Source organism: Bombus flavifrons, chromosome 16 (assembly GCF_040668555.2).
Source record: "Bombus flavifrons isolate JBK064 chromosome 16, iyBomFlav1_principal, whole genome shotgun sequence".
Taxonomy (NCBI): Eukaryota; Metazoa; Arthropoda; class Insecta; order Hymenoptera; family Apidae; genus Bombus; species Bombus flavifrons.
The window spans coordinates 8,626,147-8,643,045 of record NC_138457.1 but is presented as its reverse complement, the minus strand read 5'-3'; the positions used below and the strand labels follow the sequence as shown (position 1 = coordinate 8,643,045).

At 33.3% G+C, this 16,899-nt stretch overlaps 2 protein-coding genes across 5 annotated transcripts in view; one reads left to right on the top strand and one right to left on the bottom strand.

The window, feature by feature from the left end:
• Positions 1 to 3,407, top strand: part of LOC138188305 (beta-1,4-glucuronyltransferase 1) — a 61,469-nt gene extending 58,062 nt beyond the window's left edge. Inside the window, exon 6 of the mRNA XM_069129946.1 lies at positions 94 to 3,407. Within this exon, the coding sequence (XP_068986047.1) occupies positions 94 to 291 (198 nt within the window). The 3' untranslated portion in view covers positions 292 to 3,407. The remainder of the gene's footprint in view (positions 1 to 93) is intronic.
• A 2,777-nt stretch (positions 3,408 to 6,184) lies between these two features.
• Positions 6,185 to 14,220, bottom strand: Pp2C1 (protein phosphatase 2C). 4 transcript variants are annotated; one of them, XR_011175459.1, is made up of 8 exons: positions 13,727 to 14,220; positions 13,007 to 13,357; positions 12,704 to 12,924; positions 12,486 to 12,632; positions 10,971 to 12,355; positions 9,129 to 10,843; positions 8,940 to 9,048; positions 6,185 to 8,256 (listed from the first exon to the last, which is right to left on the bottom strand). XR_011175459.1 is itself a non-coding variant. In XM_069129943.1 (7 exons), the coding sequence occupies exons 1-6, from the start codon at positions 14,028 to 14,030 to the stop codon at positions 10,471 to 10,473; spliced, it is 2,781 nt and encodes a 926-aa protein (XP_068986044.1). In that variant the 5' UTR covers positions 14,031 to 14,220; the 3' UTR covers positions 6,185 to 8,805; position 10,470. The 4 variants fall into 4 exon arrangements, 2 of the variants coding, with proteins under 2 accessions (XP_068986044.1, XP_068986043.1); XR_011175458.1 differs by having other exon boundaries at positions 8,940 to 10,843; XM_069129943.1 differs by lacking the exon at positions 8,940 to 9,048 and having other exon boundaries at positions 6,185 to 8,805; positions 10,470 to 10,843.
• Positions 14,221 to 16,899: the final 2,679 nt, after the last annotated feature.

The window sequence follows — 16,899 nt, the reverse complement described above, 5'->3', positions numbered from 1 at the left end:
GGCCGAAAAACCGTCGATTCATGTAATATTCATAAAACAACCTCTCCAATGCGATTTCTCTGAATCATTAACCCAGTTTGACTTTCGTTTTAGGGTTACGCGTTGTGCGTCCTTGACTACGATTTCCTCATCTTGGATAACGCATTTTTGGTCCATCGTCCAGGCATTAAGATCTTCAAGAAGGATGTTCACCGGGAGATGCTGACAGCGAAAACGAACGCTTTGATAAGAAAGATCATCGTTCCAGAGTTAAAAATTCTATATGGAACGAGAAAAGGCTGTGCCGTGTAGCCCGTGGAGAAACGGGCACAGCGAGTGCTCCACAGGTGTTTTCCAATTAAGTGGCAGCACCTGAGATCATTCTTGACACCAAGAATGTCCGAAGCTCAGCAGAAGATCAACGGCGGTCATAGCGCTCAAAGACTCGTTTTAATCGCCCGTGACCATAAGGACCACGCTCGTCAGCCATTTCTGGCCGTTTCCGATGTCGAAACTAAGTTAAAGAACGTTCAGTGCGACTAACAGATGTCCACGATTGAAAATGATGCCAATTGAACGGTGCCGAAAGTAATAGTTACGCAGGTTAGGTTCCGAGGACGCAACCTCGCTAATGTTCTCTCCTCGTTGAAGCAACGACGAACCTTTTTTCTCCCCTTGTTGCTGAATGTTCCAAACGATTTCTTCAAAATACATGGAACATCAATAAAAAGATTCGTATTATTGCTTCGATGAGGACACAACTTATGGTTTCAAACTTCTCCTATGATCGTTAGTTCCTGCAGTTCCTCCTCGTTTCTCATCGCTGACTTCTTCATCTTCTTTGCAGTACAAAAGTGTGATGGCAGCATTAATTACAAAAGAGAGGGAATATTAATGAAAAATCGATTTGTTCAGAAAGACTCAAAGAGTAGTATAAAAAATTTTGCTTTCTCACGATGATCATATTACGTAGTTCGTCTTCGTTATGAAAGGATCTTGTTGCGCATATTTTCACTTGAGAACGCGTTAGGGCGAACAATTGTACATATTTAGCGTTTTAAAACGGTGCCTCGTATATACTTGTACATTTACAAGAGTGTTGTGTGGTTTGTCGGTGAACGCGTGCATTTTTTTTCTCATTCCACGATTTCCCCAAAGAGGAAACGGAAGCCGTTTCTAACGCGAACGACTGTGGTCATAAAAACATGCCAAAAAGAAAAAGGTACACTGCTCAAGTCGACTAAGGAACACAGTGTTCACATAATGAGAGAAAGTATTTTTACTTTTTAATTGCTATTAATATTATTATTTGGAGCAGTGGATGTTAATAACCAAACAAAAACTCTGTAGCTCAAATTTGGATGAAAATTGCATTAGACTCAAAAATTTGGTTTCTATAACTCCCTAGAAAATTTATTCTTAAAAAAAAAAAAAGGAAATTATGAGAAAATTATTTATTATACCAGCGTGCAGAGTTTTATACAATTTACTGCGAAACCGACTGAAGCCGACGTTTTGTCGACTTAAGTTTTAATTTTATGCATTTACATGAACATATTCGGAGCAGTTTTTCATTGTTTTTAAAGTCAAGTATCTTGTTTAAAAAATAGAAACATACGAAACCAAATATAACTACTAGGTAGTGGAACGAAAAAGATATGAAAAAGGATGATCCATTACACACTTGAACAACACGTATGAACTACCCTTATATTTAATTAACGATATAGTTTCGTTCTTGAACGAATACCGTGGTAAAAAAAAATCAAACAGGGACTATTCGCGAATATTTTACTCTCCCAAGACTGAAGAAACATTTGATAACAGTTTACTAGAACATTTATCCTAAAGATCTTTAATTAAAGAACGTCAAGTCATTAGTTATTTAATGATTCTTTTATTATAGTATAATCAATTAAGGCTAATATATTAACCTTTCTTTGTATATCTTTCTTCTATGTCTGATAAAAATGAATTGGTGCTTCCAGTGCTAGATAACAATTACAGCAATCATGAATGGAACGTTGCATTCGCTTTTGCCATTAAAACGAACATTGCATTCGCTTTTACCATTAAAACGAACATTGCATTATGCAAGATTTCTCATAATTAATAACAAAATCGATAATTGAGCTCACAAACATTTTTTTTGGCACGTAAAGGCGCACCTAAATCTTTTATTATTATATATAAGAAATAATAAAAAATATTCATAGAAACGTAAAATATTTTTAATAAGCAAGGAATTATTTTTTCGGCCTTTATAAATACAACTTTCAACACAATCAAAATTTAATTAGACGTATAGCTCACTAAGTTTTAATCCCATTTTTATCAAAATGTTTAATTAACCGGATTAAAAGAATGTTATTCCAGATTTTCGATTTATTTTTAGTTATAGAATAGGGAATTGTTATCGATTTTACCATTGATTATGAGACACTTTGTATACAATTGAAATTGAAGAGAGTAAAAATAAGTCTCGTGATGAATTTCACTCAGCTAACTAATCATTTGGTATCATTTCCCACGAAATCGTGCAAGATCTATTTCGTAACTGTACATTATTTGTGCTAATACTTTTACTCGATAATTACTGGCGAGGATTACGTGTGCGGAATATGTTGAAGAAGGAAGGCAAGAATTTTTATGCAATTGCTATTTGGTGTATCATTATACGAGATCAACTTGAAAAACTCTTCTTTATGAATGTGTCGAATGGTGTATGAAAGGACAATGTAAATATCTCTATATGTTTAAGTATAAGTACACAAGTATGACGTAACTGGTACTACTTTTACACGATTAATTAGTCACTAAATGGGAATTCGGAATTCTAAAAAGATATATTGTCATGAAATGTTCGACGTATCCAAATATTTGTGAATTTTCAGTAACATTATTTTTCAAGCCTTATAGATGATAAATCATAATATTTTATCGAAGAAGATAGCATAATGGTACATATTTATGTCCGCTATTTTCGATAATCAAAACTTTGTATGTATCTGAGACGGCTTAGTTACTTATATCAACAAAGTAGTATTCCCATTTTCTATTTTATTTATCATGTAAAGCCAACAAAAGAGAATGCCATTGTTTAATGTAATACTTTTATTTAGCCATTTAAATGTTATATGTATAATATGCAAAAGAACATTCTTGTGAAAGGTGGGAAAAATAATGATTAGGGATGAATTTTAATTTTTAACTTTTATTTTAATCGGATTGTGCAATTAATTTCCATCGTAATGGATACCGTGTCAAAAAAAAAAAAAAAAGATTGTCAAACAATGACGGTAAATGAGTGAGATAACGATGAAAAACATGCATATTCTATATCATTAAGGATATTTTCATTAATGAAAAAACTAAGTATGTATTTTTAAGTAATGAATTGTAAATAAAATTTAGAATCTTTTCCATAAGAGTAACTCGTTCTTTAAAGAATAAATAACTTTTTTAATGTGAGTACTCTTAATGGCGTGTAATCATATGCAGTGCACACATACATATAACATTACATACATATATTTGCAATATTTTTTTTATCACCGCCCCGTATAATCTGAAAAAGGCTATACACGTGTACATATGATCTTTCATGATAATAAGACTCATATAGCAAATGAGTTTAGTGAAAGATTTCTCAAATGATATTTGAGATGAATTTTTAGGGAAAACGAGAGTCTGACTCGTGTTTTTGTGATAACCCTAGGGCACAAACTGACTACTATTTTAGTAATTATGTTTCACTGGTTGTAAAAAAGCAAATTCAATTCTCTAGCAAATTATTTAACTTCTAATAACAGTGAAGAAAATATCATTTCTACATACGGTACTTGAGTCCTCTTTTTAAATTTGTAAGCCTTCTCATGGATTATTTTATTTCTTTAGCAAGAAATTGCGTAATCAGAATCTAGCAAGGATAACTTATGACAATTGAACAAATCATAAAATATCATTTGCCATGATCCATATATGAAAATATTAAACAATTTTTTTTTTTAAGTATTTTTTCTTATTATTGAAAATTTAGTAGACGATTCTTATAATGTTCTATTTATATAAATAATTTGGGAAGAAATAAAATTGAAGGTGACATGGTATTTTCACGTACGAAAAGAGGGTGATTACTTTATTTTCTTGAAAACTCAGAATTCTATGAAACAAGTTCCTTTCATCCTCTTGCCTTTTTTTCCATTTATCGGGGCTTTGCAATCACGTATAATGATTGCTCATAAGTAATAACGTGTATTCTGTGCCTTATCGTCTTTGTCATTTAATGTGTATGCGTATACATATGGTGCATGAGAGTGTGTTTGAACTGAAACACGTTAAAATGCCGATTCAATTACTCTAGATAGTTAATTGTAATAATAAATGAGTTTCATGGTGTAATAAATCTTTGAAATATTCATGGCTACAAAAAGAAAAATGAATTACATTTTTAACATATAATCGATAATGCATAATTAATTATTGTTACTAATTCTTCTAATAGCGTAGTAAATTTTACTGTACCACATCGTTACATCGAATATTTTAACATTTTCCGATTATTAATTCTTTAGAGATTCATTAAGATATAATTAAATATTTTACAAAATTTTCTTCTTTGTATGTAATTCATTTTTTTTTTTTTAATGAAATATTTTCAAATGATTTGTAACACTTTGTGATACATTTTATTATTATGACTAACACATTGATGAATTCAATACACCTTTTGTAATAACAAGAAAAGGATTAATATTTCTCCTTCTATTGGATGTTCAGTCTGTTATTGTATAAATTTTTTTAAACTTCATTGATTGTATACTGAATTAATCTTTTTTAATTAGGCACTTTTATATAAATGAGTACCAAGCTGCAAAACATTATAAAACTATGGAAAAAATAAATAAAATTACATATATGTATTACAAATACTAATGATACAAATTTTCTGTGTTGTTACAGTGTTGTTCGTAAAACAATGTATTGTTCTTAAATAATTTTAGACTATGATCCTTTATGGCAATTCAAATATCTTCAATTTGATGAAAATTTGTAACAATTTCCACGTGTCCTGAAAATTAAATTAGCAGAATTGTGCAATCACACCATCTTTTACCATATTTGTAAAAATATATAAAATCTGCTTTCATTGTCAATACATTTTATTATCAAAAAATTGTTTTTACATTTTGGCATAGATGCATTAAGTAATTCAGTGTTCTTAAAATGAAAGTTTGAATAATCAGAATTTGATATAATTCTCAAAATTTACACTAATTATTAAATGAATGTTTTCCTTGCATAGAATTCTGAAAGATATATTAAAATAATTAAAAAAGATATAAATATAATGTTAAAAAAATAGTAATGCATACTTTCTAGCATACATTTTAGGTTTACAAGTTTCAGTATTATCTTGTAAAATTGCAGATAACTTTTATAAGCTTTGGATATTCTATCTGTGAGTTTAATAACAAAAAGACAAAAAGAAAGAAAAAGAAAAAATATGCACTTTGTGTTAGATTATATACAAGTACGTATGATAATTCTTCTAAGGAATCATATTCTGTCGCTTCTTATATTTCTATTTAAATTGTAATCCATCACCAATACTGTATTTGGATATCTTTGTATAAGTGATGGTTTCAAAACAAAGGGAAAGTATTTATTATTGATATATAAGTTAAATGAATATCTAGCATGTACATTGTTATGTATGATATATAAATTAACATTATACCTTTAAATGTATGTGTATATGAGCTAAGCATATTCGTGAAAATGCCTATAAATAATATTATGAAATCAGAAAAAGAAAAATCTGACTTATTTGTGTCTCTGTATATATGTAAAATTGTATTTTTTCAAATAACAGCATAGAAATATAAACAATCGTTTAAATTATTTTTAAAATATCCAATTTGCATCTCAGTACCAAATAAGTTTGCTGAATTTTATTTTATTTGATTTCATTGAAGCATAATTTCAGTCTTCTAAGAAGTATAGTCTAAAACAATATAAAGAACAGTGAATTAATTTGATTCTGTACCTTATTAAGAATTGTAAACTTTTTAAACATTTTTATGATAACATAAATAAGTAGATAAATATTTTTTCCATAATTCAAGAGCTATATTCAAGTTTCTAGGCAAAGTACAACGAAGGCTTATGCTGGTATTCGCGAAGAAAATATTTGCTAAAAACATTTGTATATTTCAGTTTATTTAATTAAAATATACAGATTTGAAACGTGATCACACATTTGTTCGAGTATGCCTCCTTCAACCTATGCTTAACCTGAGATAAACCGCTATAAATTTCCACTCTCTATACAATTCTGTGTTCCTCTGTTAAATCTTATTTCTTCCTTTTCCTGTTTATTTTGACTCTCAGAGAAAATACTTAGTTTTTCTATTTATTTGTTTTTAATTCACGTCCTATGTAACGAATGTTAAATCTACAAGCGCAGAACTAGACGGATCCTTTTTTCCTCGTCCACTTCTACATTTCATTTCCTTCGTTACTATTATAATTTCTCATGTATATAAATAAACGCTAGCGAAGATTTTCTTTATGTCTCTTATGAGCACAATCATCTAAATTTTTTTTTTGTTTTTAATTATATCTACATGTAGACGATTTACAAATATATGCGTTTTTATTTTACAATATGTATGTATATATATGCGCCTATATACTTATATATATTTACATACATATACAGTATATCTATATGTATAGATAGTGCTACTTGATCGCATGCACCAAGAAGAGATAGTGAAATGTCGTTATTTTATGTATCTCAGATTTTATCTACCTTATAATATATTTCCTTTTTATCATTTGGCGTTTATATTTTCACTGGGTAACAATGAAAAAATTACTTTCTTCTTGGCTCATGATATATGTATGAATACACTTTATACATATATATATACAAATTTCAATGGTAACTATTGTAGGCACGTGTCATTATTTTCTTTCCTTTATCATACTATTTTCCTCTCTGTTTTTTGAAATAATTATGTCTCTCTCTGCACTGTCTATAACGAAACAGAAAGATATAAAAATATTGATAAATTCGTACAAGCATACGCTTCTGAATGTCTTCATTTTCTTTTTTCACTTGGTCAAATAATCCTGGAGAGATGGTAAATTTTCATCAAGTATGATCACTGTACTATTTCTATAAAAAATATTCCAACAGATAGAAGTCAACTAAAAATCATGTTATGAATAATCTTATTTTAACATAAAACACCCTCTAATCTTCAACAAACATTATTCTAGAGGATATACATATGTATATGGAACAAAATTGTAACACGTGGATGAGAATTTACCATCTCAATCTCTCTGACCATATTATTACTTCAGCACACATGCAACCAAACTTTCAAAATTATCCTGAAGTAAGTTTCACGCTATTCGCAAATTTTAAATAAACTTAAAAATAATCACCGCATTCGTAATAAATGAAAAAAAGCCTCCAATAGAATATATTTCTATTTAACGATTTAAGCACATAATTATACGAAACATCTGCATCTCGATCATCGTTTTAACAATTCACTGTTCAACACATCTCTAATTTTTCGAACTTTGAAAGGCGACTCTTGTAAATTTTTGCGAGCAAAACGCGACTCTGCGAACCGTTCTTTCTCAATACCCACGGTCTGCCGTGTTTCGCTCATAAAAATATATATGAACCGCCTTCTGATAGTTGCAAAATTGAGAAAAAGCTAAAATTTGTTGAAGAATTATTATATATCTATAAACAAATAAATTTTTCAATTCTTTCACTCAACCGTTCGTTTTCTCTTTTTTGTAGCTGCTCTAAATATAATCTAAATTTTGTATCGCATAACAGACAGTCATTTTTCGTACCGCTTCGTACCAAGGTAGACGCTATTCAAAATTATCGTCGTAATTAAGCGAACGATTAAATACTTACAATAGTGAATACAATAAAATCGAACTACCTACGAGTCCCTTTTTTTCTTTTTTTCTTATTATATCGAAAGACTTTCTTAGATTTTGTGCTGCCATTGTATAAAGTTAAATATCAAAATTTCATGATTATACACGCCAGTTTTCCCTTAATGTCGATCGAACGAATCTTGAACAGTCACCTCCATGCTTGGCCAAAGCGGATTGCTGATTTACGTACCTACGTACTAGATATTTTCATTTTCTTTTTAATCTTACTGTAAGCAAATCACATTTTCTCTTTAATGACTTGTTAATCCTCTTTGAAAGTCGCTCCCACGTAAAACACTGGAACATTTAAAGGAATCATTCAAAATAATTTCTACAAATCACATACGCACTCTGTGGTTACAGTTATCCTTTACTTCTTTTACTCTCATACTCACACATTTTAATACACATATTCGTGTTCTTTATCTTTTTCTGTTTCAAGCTTCCTCAAACTCTATAATTAACATTTTAATAAGCTAGTCAAACATTAGAAAGCATAGAATTAAGAAAGGAATCATTTAATATTAAGCTGACAATTAATGAGATACGCCGTCTTATTGGTTTCAAAAAGTTGGAAATTATTTAAAAAAAATTTTTTAACAGAACCTGTTTTAAAACTATGCTTTTCGACCTAGTACCCAACAGGTCTTAAGAGTTATTCATACAACAAATTCAACTTTTTACAAATTGCCCTTTACAAAATCATCTACAATGTATTGTACAATCTCTCTAATATTTTAATATTCGTTATACATTACATTGTAAAAGGTCTAACTTTACTTATGTTAAAATAGTAATTTCTTGTTCCAATTGTTGGTAATACTGGGTTCCAACTGGTTTTGTAATCTTAAACAATAATAGAAGTCTTAATATGTTATGAAATAATTACTAGATAAAGCAAATGTTTAGATTATAGTATTCATTTTAATCCTACAAGGTGCTATGCTTTCTTAAGAAAGTGAAAAGTGATAAAAATGTACCTAGTTAGCTTTCTGATGGCAAAATCTGTTCAAACAAAGTAGCATGGTGATCTATTACTTGAGAAAGAGGAATATTTTACTCAAACTTGAAAACCGATAACACTGATTTCTGAAAATCAAAAACTATTCAAACACTATCACCACAGCATGAAAAAAAGGAAATATTGCTACATTCGGGAAATTACATACGTGGATAACAGTGGAGATATTTCAATGTATAAATTACAATCTGCAGGAATAGTATATACAACTGGAAAGAAATACACATGCAATTTATGATTAACATGACGTTAGAATCTCAGTTATCGAAACCCCGATTAAAGGAACGATCGATTAACGAAAAATTCGATTATTGGAACATCGATTATTTAACGGAACGTTCGATTATTCGAACGGGTTGTCTAAGATGTAAGCAAGAGAAATATGTGTTTATGTTCAATGCGTGTATGTATGTTGTGTTTTCATTTCGGTTATGCTTCCTCTTTCTCTCTAATCACTATTCATTGTATGTAGGTATGTACGATGTCTTTGGGTTATTATTAGCATTTATAGATTAGATCCTATTAGTAACGTTCTTATTGCTTACTACACACTCAGAAGCATTCGTTGCTTTAAAAACGAATTTAAGATGATTCGAAGCACAAAGAAAGAGAGGGGGGAGGGAGGGAGAGGGAGATAAATAGATAGATATAGATAGAGATAGAGAAAGAGAGACAGATAGAGTACGGCTACTGAAATAATAACATTGAAAAAAGTCGCCCAGTTGGCAGCTAAGTAAGATTGGGAGACAAAAATGAACACTAAAAAAAATTGTTAAATCTTGATTCAAAAGCTTTTGTATTTGTGTAATACTAATATATCTGTATGTATCTACAAAATATTTCACATTAAATGATCTTCGTTCGTATAAAAACAGAGTTACTCGATTATCCGTATGGACGTGCCATGTCTTGTTTTGAATAATCATATTAATGTATGCATTTTTCTAAACGGAACATGAAGAAATACGTTATACTATTCGATCGATTCTACATTATTGCTAAATATTTTTCAACGTGTGAAACTATGCAAATATGAAAAATACGATCAACTCTTGACCCGTAGTGTGCCGTGGAAGTAGTAAAACTTTACTATGTATTGATAAGAAAATTGTTATCCTATTTAGTATCCTCATATACTTATTACTAGCAAATTGTTTTAAGAAGAAGTTAGAACTATTCTAAAATAGGAAACGATGGAAATCGTTGATGATTCTTGTTTTCCTTTGCTTTTTTTAACAATTGGTCCGTAAAATGCAAACCCAACCCCATCGAGACGTTTGGAAAATTGAGACAAGAGCTTGCCTATAGCATCTTCAAGTTTCAAGATAAAATGCAACAGTATAAACGAGAATAGTTAATCTCTCTCAGCTAGATATACCTTTCCATGAAGATGAAAAGCAAGACGCAAAGTGAAGAAAAATTTGGTGAGGGTAAGAGATGATACCCTGTTTAATGTAACAAGCAGTGTAATTAATGTACGTTACCCTACCTCATTTTCCAAGGCGTTTAATGCGAGATCGCGTGCTTAATGACCTAGCACTTGGGTTATAGGGTGATTTGACTCTCTTAGCCATTCCGGAACTAGAGTTACATCCGGTGTTCGTAGGATTAATCGTAGAGCAAGCTCCGTTCCTAGTATTACTGCTAGTTTGCTTTATACTGGACAACAAGGAGGAAGACCTTACTCTACTTGACTGTAGAAATCCATTATTACTAGAATGCTTCAATTTACACGGTAAAGAGAGCCGACTTTGCTTTACTATTCCATACTGATGTACTAATTGTGGAGATATTGTGTGACCAGTTATGTCTACATTACGTGAACGTAGTGTTTTTACAGGTGTCGCTGCGATAGTATCCGACCTGGAATAAAAACAAATACAAATATATCGGGTAAGGAATTGCAAAATCACTTCGCGCAAATACAAGATTAGTTTAAATACAAGTTAGTAGACACGATAAAAAAAGATCAAACGATAAGGAAACTAACCTGAGCCAACGTTGCGGAACAGTCGTATTATCTGAAGAACCTATAATAGACACAGTTCGCTTTATCCTCCGCTCGTTACAATTATTCGATCGATTACTTCTTCCCTGATCCCACTCTCTTGCGCCGAGACTAGCAGCCCACAATTGTTTCAACAGACCTTTGATAGACGGCCTTATGATAGCTTTCACTGGCGTAGCTTTTTTCTCCAAATTTCTTTGGAAGCTATTTAGCGACGGCAGCCTTTCCTGTACAGGTACAGTGGTAGCAACAGCCGTAGAACGAGCAATATTGGAATCCGTGCTAGGCCAGCTCATACTACTACTCGCGTCCTTTGTGGCTTGATTCGCTGGATCATTCTCGTCGACCGGGTTCGGACGATCCTCCGAGCGCGTCCTCCTTTTAACGCATGGTTCTTGTAACATACATGACTCCTCAATCGTGTTAACTACACTCTGTGATATTGCACTGTGTCTTCGTTTAGTAGCAACAGCACTACCGCTCGTTTTGCTCGTCGAATTTCTCACACCTTCCTCCACTGTGTTCCCTGATACCGATACTTTTGTACTACGTGATTTAAGTCTAGAATTTACATATGTTTTCGTTTCCAACGAACTAGCATCCCCCAAAGTATTTCGTGGATGTGTAGTTAAGCTGGGCCTTCTCGTGCTTCGAACGTCTCTTCTTGAGGTTGAGAATAATGTTGTCTGTCTGTGACGAGATCCATTTAATATGTTAGCTTTTACTTCATTCTCATTACAGCTAGTACTTGCTAGAACTACTTCATTGCTCTCTGTGGTATTAGTAACGACTGTGGAAGAATGTGTACCATTACATTCACTAGAAAATGCACTTTGGTGTATCACATTTGAAACATCAGGATCGTTTTTCATTTCTATCTCAGGTGATTGTCGAGATGATCTCGAATTTTTCTGCTCATTTAATGTATTATCTTCAGTTGTCTTTGTTGGTTGTCCCTCGATGGTCTTGGTCTTTTCTACTTCTGCCTTAAATTCGAGACTATTTACTTCTATACTGTTCTTTAATATTTCATTGGATGATAATTCTACAGGTTGAACATTTCCATCGACCAAATTTCCTGAGGTATCTGCATGCTTGTCATCTTTTTGGTATTGATTTCCTTCAATTTTTTCTGGAGGTGTACATATATTCTCCACATATGATTCCTTCCGATTCCCCTCAATCTCATCTGAAAAAGCTGGTATAGACCGGTTAAGATCAACATAATGATTTATTATAGGGGAAGGCCTTGGCATGCTTGGAGAGACTTGATTACAGTTATGTCTTGTTGGGGCTTCTGCAAGCGTAGCTGTAGGTGTGTGCATAGTACGATGTGTCACAACACACTCTTTCTGGCTCAATATAATCTTGAAGAACCAAAAAAACAAATTTGTTTAACAACATAACTAATATCTTTCTTTGTATCTTCCAAATCATTTTTTCCTTTTTTTAATGATATTATTAAAGAGTGGAAGTATAATTTTTCACAATACATACCTCACTACGAGATGGACCTGGTGGATCTAACATTAATGTGACCACGCTTGTATTATCTGCACGTAGTCTCTTTAATGACCACTTTTCCAAAGCTCTATCTACTAGACTTTTCGAAGGATTTATCCACAGTTGAACATTATCAGCTTGCTGTTTAAAATAGGAATTACAAATATGTCTCTGTACGTTTAATATCTTATTCAAGTTCCTTTTAAACATACCCCATTACATGTTTGTTGAGAAGCAATCAGATGTTTCTCATTATGTCTATCTGCAGCTTGGACAATAGCCACTGCAGCTTGGGGTGTCAACATATTCCACAAACCATCTGTTCCAAAAATAAGGCAACGATGTGATTCCACATCAATCGCAACTACTTTAACATCTGGTTCTGGAGACACAACAAATGTGTTCAACTCTGAGTTATAACTCCAAAGATCACCTATAAAATACAAGGTTACTAATCATTTAATGATCCATACATTCTTATAGGTTTTTCCCAAATTTTTTTAATAGCAATATACCTAAGGATCTAGCAACAGCAAGAAATGGAATTTCATCTATATGAGTTGACCTTCGAACAGGTCCTTTGTGCCCAATACGAGGTCTGTTCCAAACAACTCTTGGGACCCCAGACTTGCTAACAACTTTACCACCAGATTCACGTATCCTCATCATTTCTGGCCCACTTTCCGGCTTATGGTCTTTGGTCAAAGCTTCTGCACGCCATTGAGGATCACCATCTGCTTGGTATCCCAATATTATGCCAGAATCTCCTACATGACCCAGGTAAATTTTACCTTTACGAATAAAGGCTATACTAGCCGTGGTTCCGGCCGTAGATGGTAATCCGGATGCGGTTCTCGGCCACTTGTCTATCACAAAAATACATCCTCGTCAACATATATTTTCATTGAGAATTCCTGTCGAAAACCACATTCTACGATTCTTTAATTTATAACGAACAAATTGCCCATAGAAAAACAAAAGATATCGAATATTTTCTCTCAACTACTTTTTCTCAGAGTTCGAACTTTCAGGTTAGCTCGGATTACATAACCTAAATTCTAACCTAATCGGGCATAGGTGGTGGGGGAAATACGCGGGACAATGAGAGAAATTCTTAAAAAAATAGTAGATACATTAAGTTTCTTTGTAAATACGCGTGAAAAGTGATGAGATTTGGCGGGAAACGAGTGAAGTAGTAGAAATAACGGAACAAATGGCGGAAATAAGATTCTTACCAAGCTCCCGCCACATCGCATAGTGCGTGTTCACGTATCCGTCTTTGATGGCTCGCAGCACATCCTCGTCCCGATCGCTCCAAAAGTTCTTCTGCTTGACGATAACGTTCATCAGGTGTTCCTTTGCAAATGTGGCAGCTTCGCCGCCGCCGTGGCCGTCGAATATTCCGAAGAAGGCATACTCCAGATCTTTGTCATCCGGTGTCGATTGAAAGGCCACGCTGAACATGTCCTCCATGTACTTACGACCGCCCTGATTACAATGTCCGGTCACTCTTAGGTTAACCCCAATACTCAACGGCATGATGGAACACGCCGGTGACCACGGGATGTCAAGAAGACGAAAGTCTACCACTTCCTTTAACTACGCACTGTTTCAACACTCGACACGCACAGGGAACGGAAGCCTCGTATTTACTGGGTAGGTCTGCGCGTAGCTCGAGGGACGCACACACACTCCAACGATCATGGCCCCACACGACACAATGACGTTGCGCGCACCGGAGTAGGGCAGGAGGGGTCGTCCCCTCCACGATTTCACCGTCACCAATGCGCCTACCACTATACTCCGACGTTTCTCGAGAATCTTCAAACCGAGTGCTTTTGAGCAACGCAATTTATTTAACTGGGAACCTTCCTTAACCTATAAACACACCTTTATTAATCTATCTTAGAACTATAGAAAAATTATTTATTATACCTTAAGAGATAGAAGTAATTCTTCAAATTGGTACAGTATAGTTTGTAGTTATAATGTAGTAGTAACTTCTGAACATTTTAGGTTTTTTACCGAGCCCTACTACGTCCTTCCTTAAGAGTTACTTTCGACTTGATAAATTTCTTAAGTTTCAACTAAAAATATTAACTACCTATATAAAACTAATTCTTAAAGTTATTACCATTATTATTTCATAATTACAATATATATAGTATTGGTAATTTCTGAACATTTTAGAATTCCAACTTAACTCTGCTATATCTTTTATTACATGTTACTTTCGAGGCGACAAATTTCTTAAGTCTGAGTTATAACTATCAACTACCTATACAAAATTAGTTCTTTAAATTATTAGTGTAGTCTATAATTATAATGTAAATGCATAGTATCGATAGTTTTTGAACATTTTAGGTTTTGAACTTAACCCTACTACATCTTTCATTATAAGTTGCTTTCGACTCAGTAAATTGTTCGAGTTTGAAACAGATAAGTATCAGCCACTTACATAGAAGCATTTTCGAGCTATTAGTATACATTGTAATTACAACGTAATATTGGTTGCATCTGAACATTTTATATTTCTAATTTAGTCCTACGTCCTTCGATTCAGTTGTTAATAAATTTCTTAAGTTTGATGAAAATACTGAAATCACTCGTTACGTTAAACATTTTTGTAAAATATTGAATTTCCGTTCTGAGGCAGAAAAATTGCAGTGGCAGGGTTTCAAATCGATTGGCGCGCAGAAAGTTCCACGCGGAAGCGTATACGATATATGTATACATTATCAATGCGTTCGATAATTTGCAAAACGCATCATGTATACGTATTTCCAAGATAACTATTCCCGTTAGTTCGATTCTCATGTAGCATATGTTCTCCGACGTATAAGTTAACGTATAGCGGTTCCATAATCACGATTGGACGATTCGATTTGCCGCGCTTCGAATTTAACCGGGAAACTAGATGTGCCCCTTTGAAATTTCCAAAAACTCTCCGTAAACAGCAACTTGGTAACATTACCTCGGTTATATTACCCTCACCGACGACCACCACACGCAGAGCGGTATCGCATCCCCCTTTCGTTTCACCGTTTCCGTCCATCCCCACTGTCGTGGAAACTTTTACCCCTTCCCTTCCCCCACCATTCCCCTGACATAGGGCCGGCCCATCAACGTCGCGGTGCTATTCATGCCGCGCATCTCGGCTCACGCAGTTGCTGCGTTGCCATGTGTTTTCCGACGAACCTGAACTTTCTTGTCCAGCTGGTGACTCTCGAAGTCTCGAACATGTCTTTTACAAAATTCTTCCCAAAATTACAACATAATCTTACATAAATGCACATTATAACATACAATCACCTTAATTATCAAATTATGATAATATTTTGTAAAAGAGAACCAAATTGGGGTAAGGATAAATAAAATATGGAATACTATAACACATAATATCTTTGGTCGTTTCCAGATTTAAGTTTCCCTCTTCGTTTGAATATATATTTGCATGTTTTAATGTTGTAAACATGTGACACAAGTTTGTAAGATATAGATATGTCGAGAATATAATTTGCTGTTAAGGAGTGTAGAATTATTGTTTCGTTTTTTTAGGTGGTTTTGCGGACGTAAACGGGAAATGAATGCGAACCAAGTGGAAAGCAAACATTCTGTTTTGCCAGGCTGTGCAGTTATCTCTTTCCAAGAGCAAAACACGGGGCACGTGTTTGAACTTGTTCGCCTCACGAACTGGCAACGTTGTACTTCGTTCAAAATAGCACTCCCAGCTGGCGGCTTTCGCTTAACATCCGATAGGCTATAGTTTGATGAGAACTGTTTTTGACTTTATTCGCTAAAGTAGAACCGTTTTCGTTCATATTTTGTTTTCCGATTTCGTTCACCAAAATCCACGGTTAACAATTTCTATGATTCGCTAAGCGATCGGAGATACGGTCGATATGTGTCATCGATTGCATCATCTCTTCGAAAAGATGGCTGTTCTTTTCTGCTTGGAAACAGTTATGCGGAAACACGGCAATCAGCAATTAAGCTATTTCTTTCGAATTTATTATTAATATTAGATTTGTTATATGATTAGGACTGTTAATTTTTCAAAGATATAACTATTGCAATATCCTTATTGTTGAAGCTTGATTACTGATTGTACTGTTAAATTAATAAATGTAATAGTTTTAAAAGTAAATGAAGTTTGGAACTGTCAGAACAGTTGTCGCGCTACCATCTACCGACAATTGGCAGAATTACCGAAAGATCAGATAAAATGATACAAAAATAAACGCGTAACTAAATAAATAAAGCTGCTTTTCACAAAGCACTGAAGTCTATTTAATATCTGTTTGCAAAAACAGTATATATTACAATTGTTGAACAAAATTTTGCTATATGAAAATTTTCAAATGGTTCTATTATACCGACGCATATTTTAATTCAATGCAGAACACTT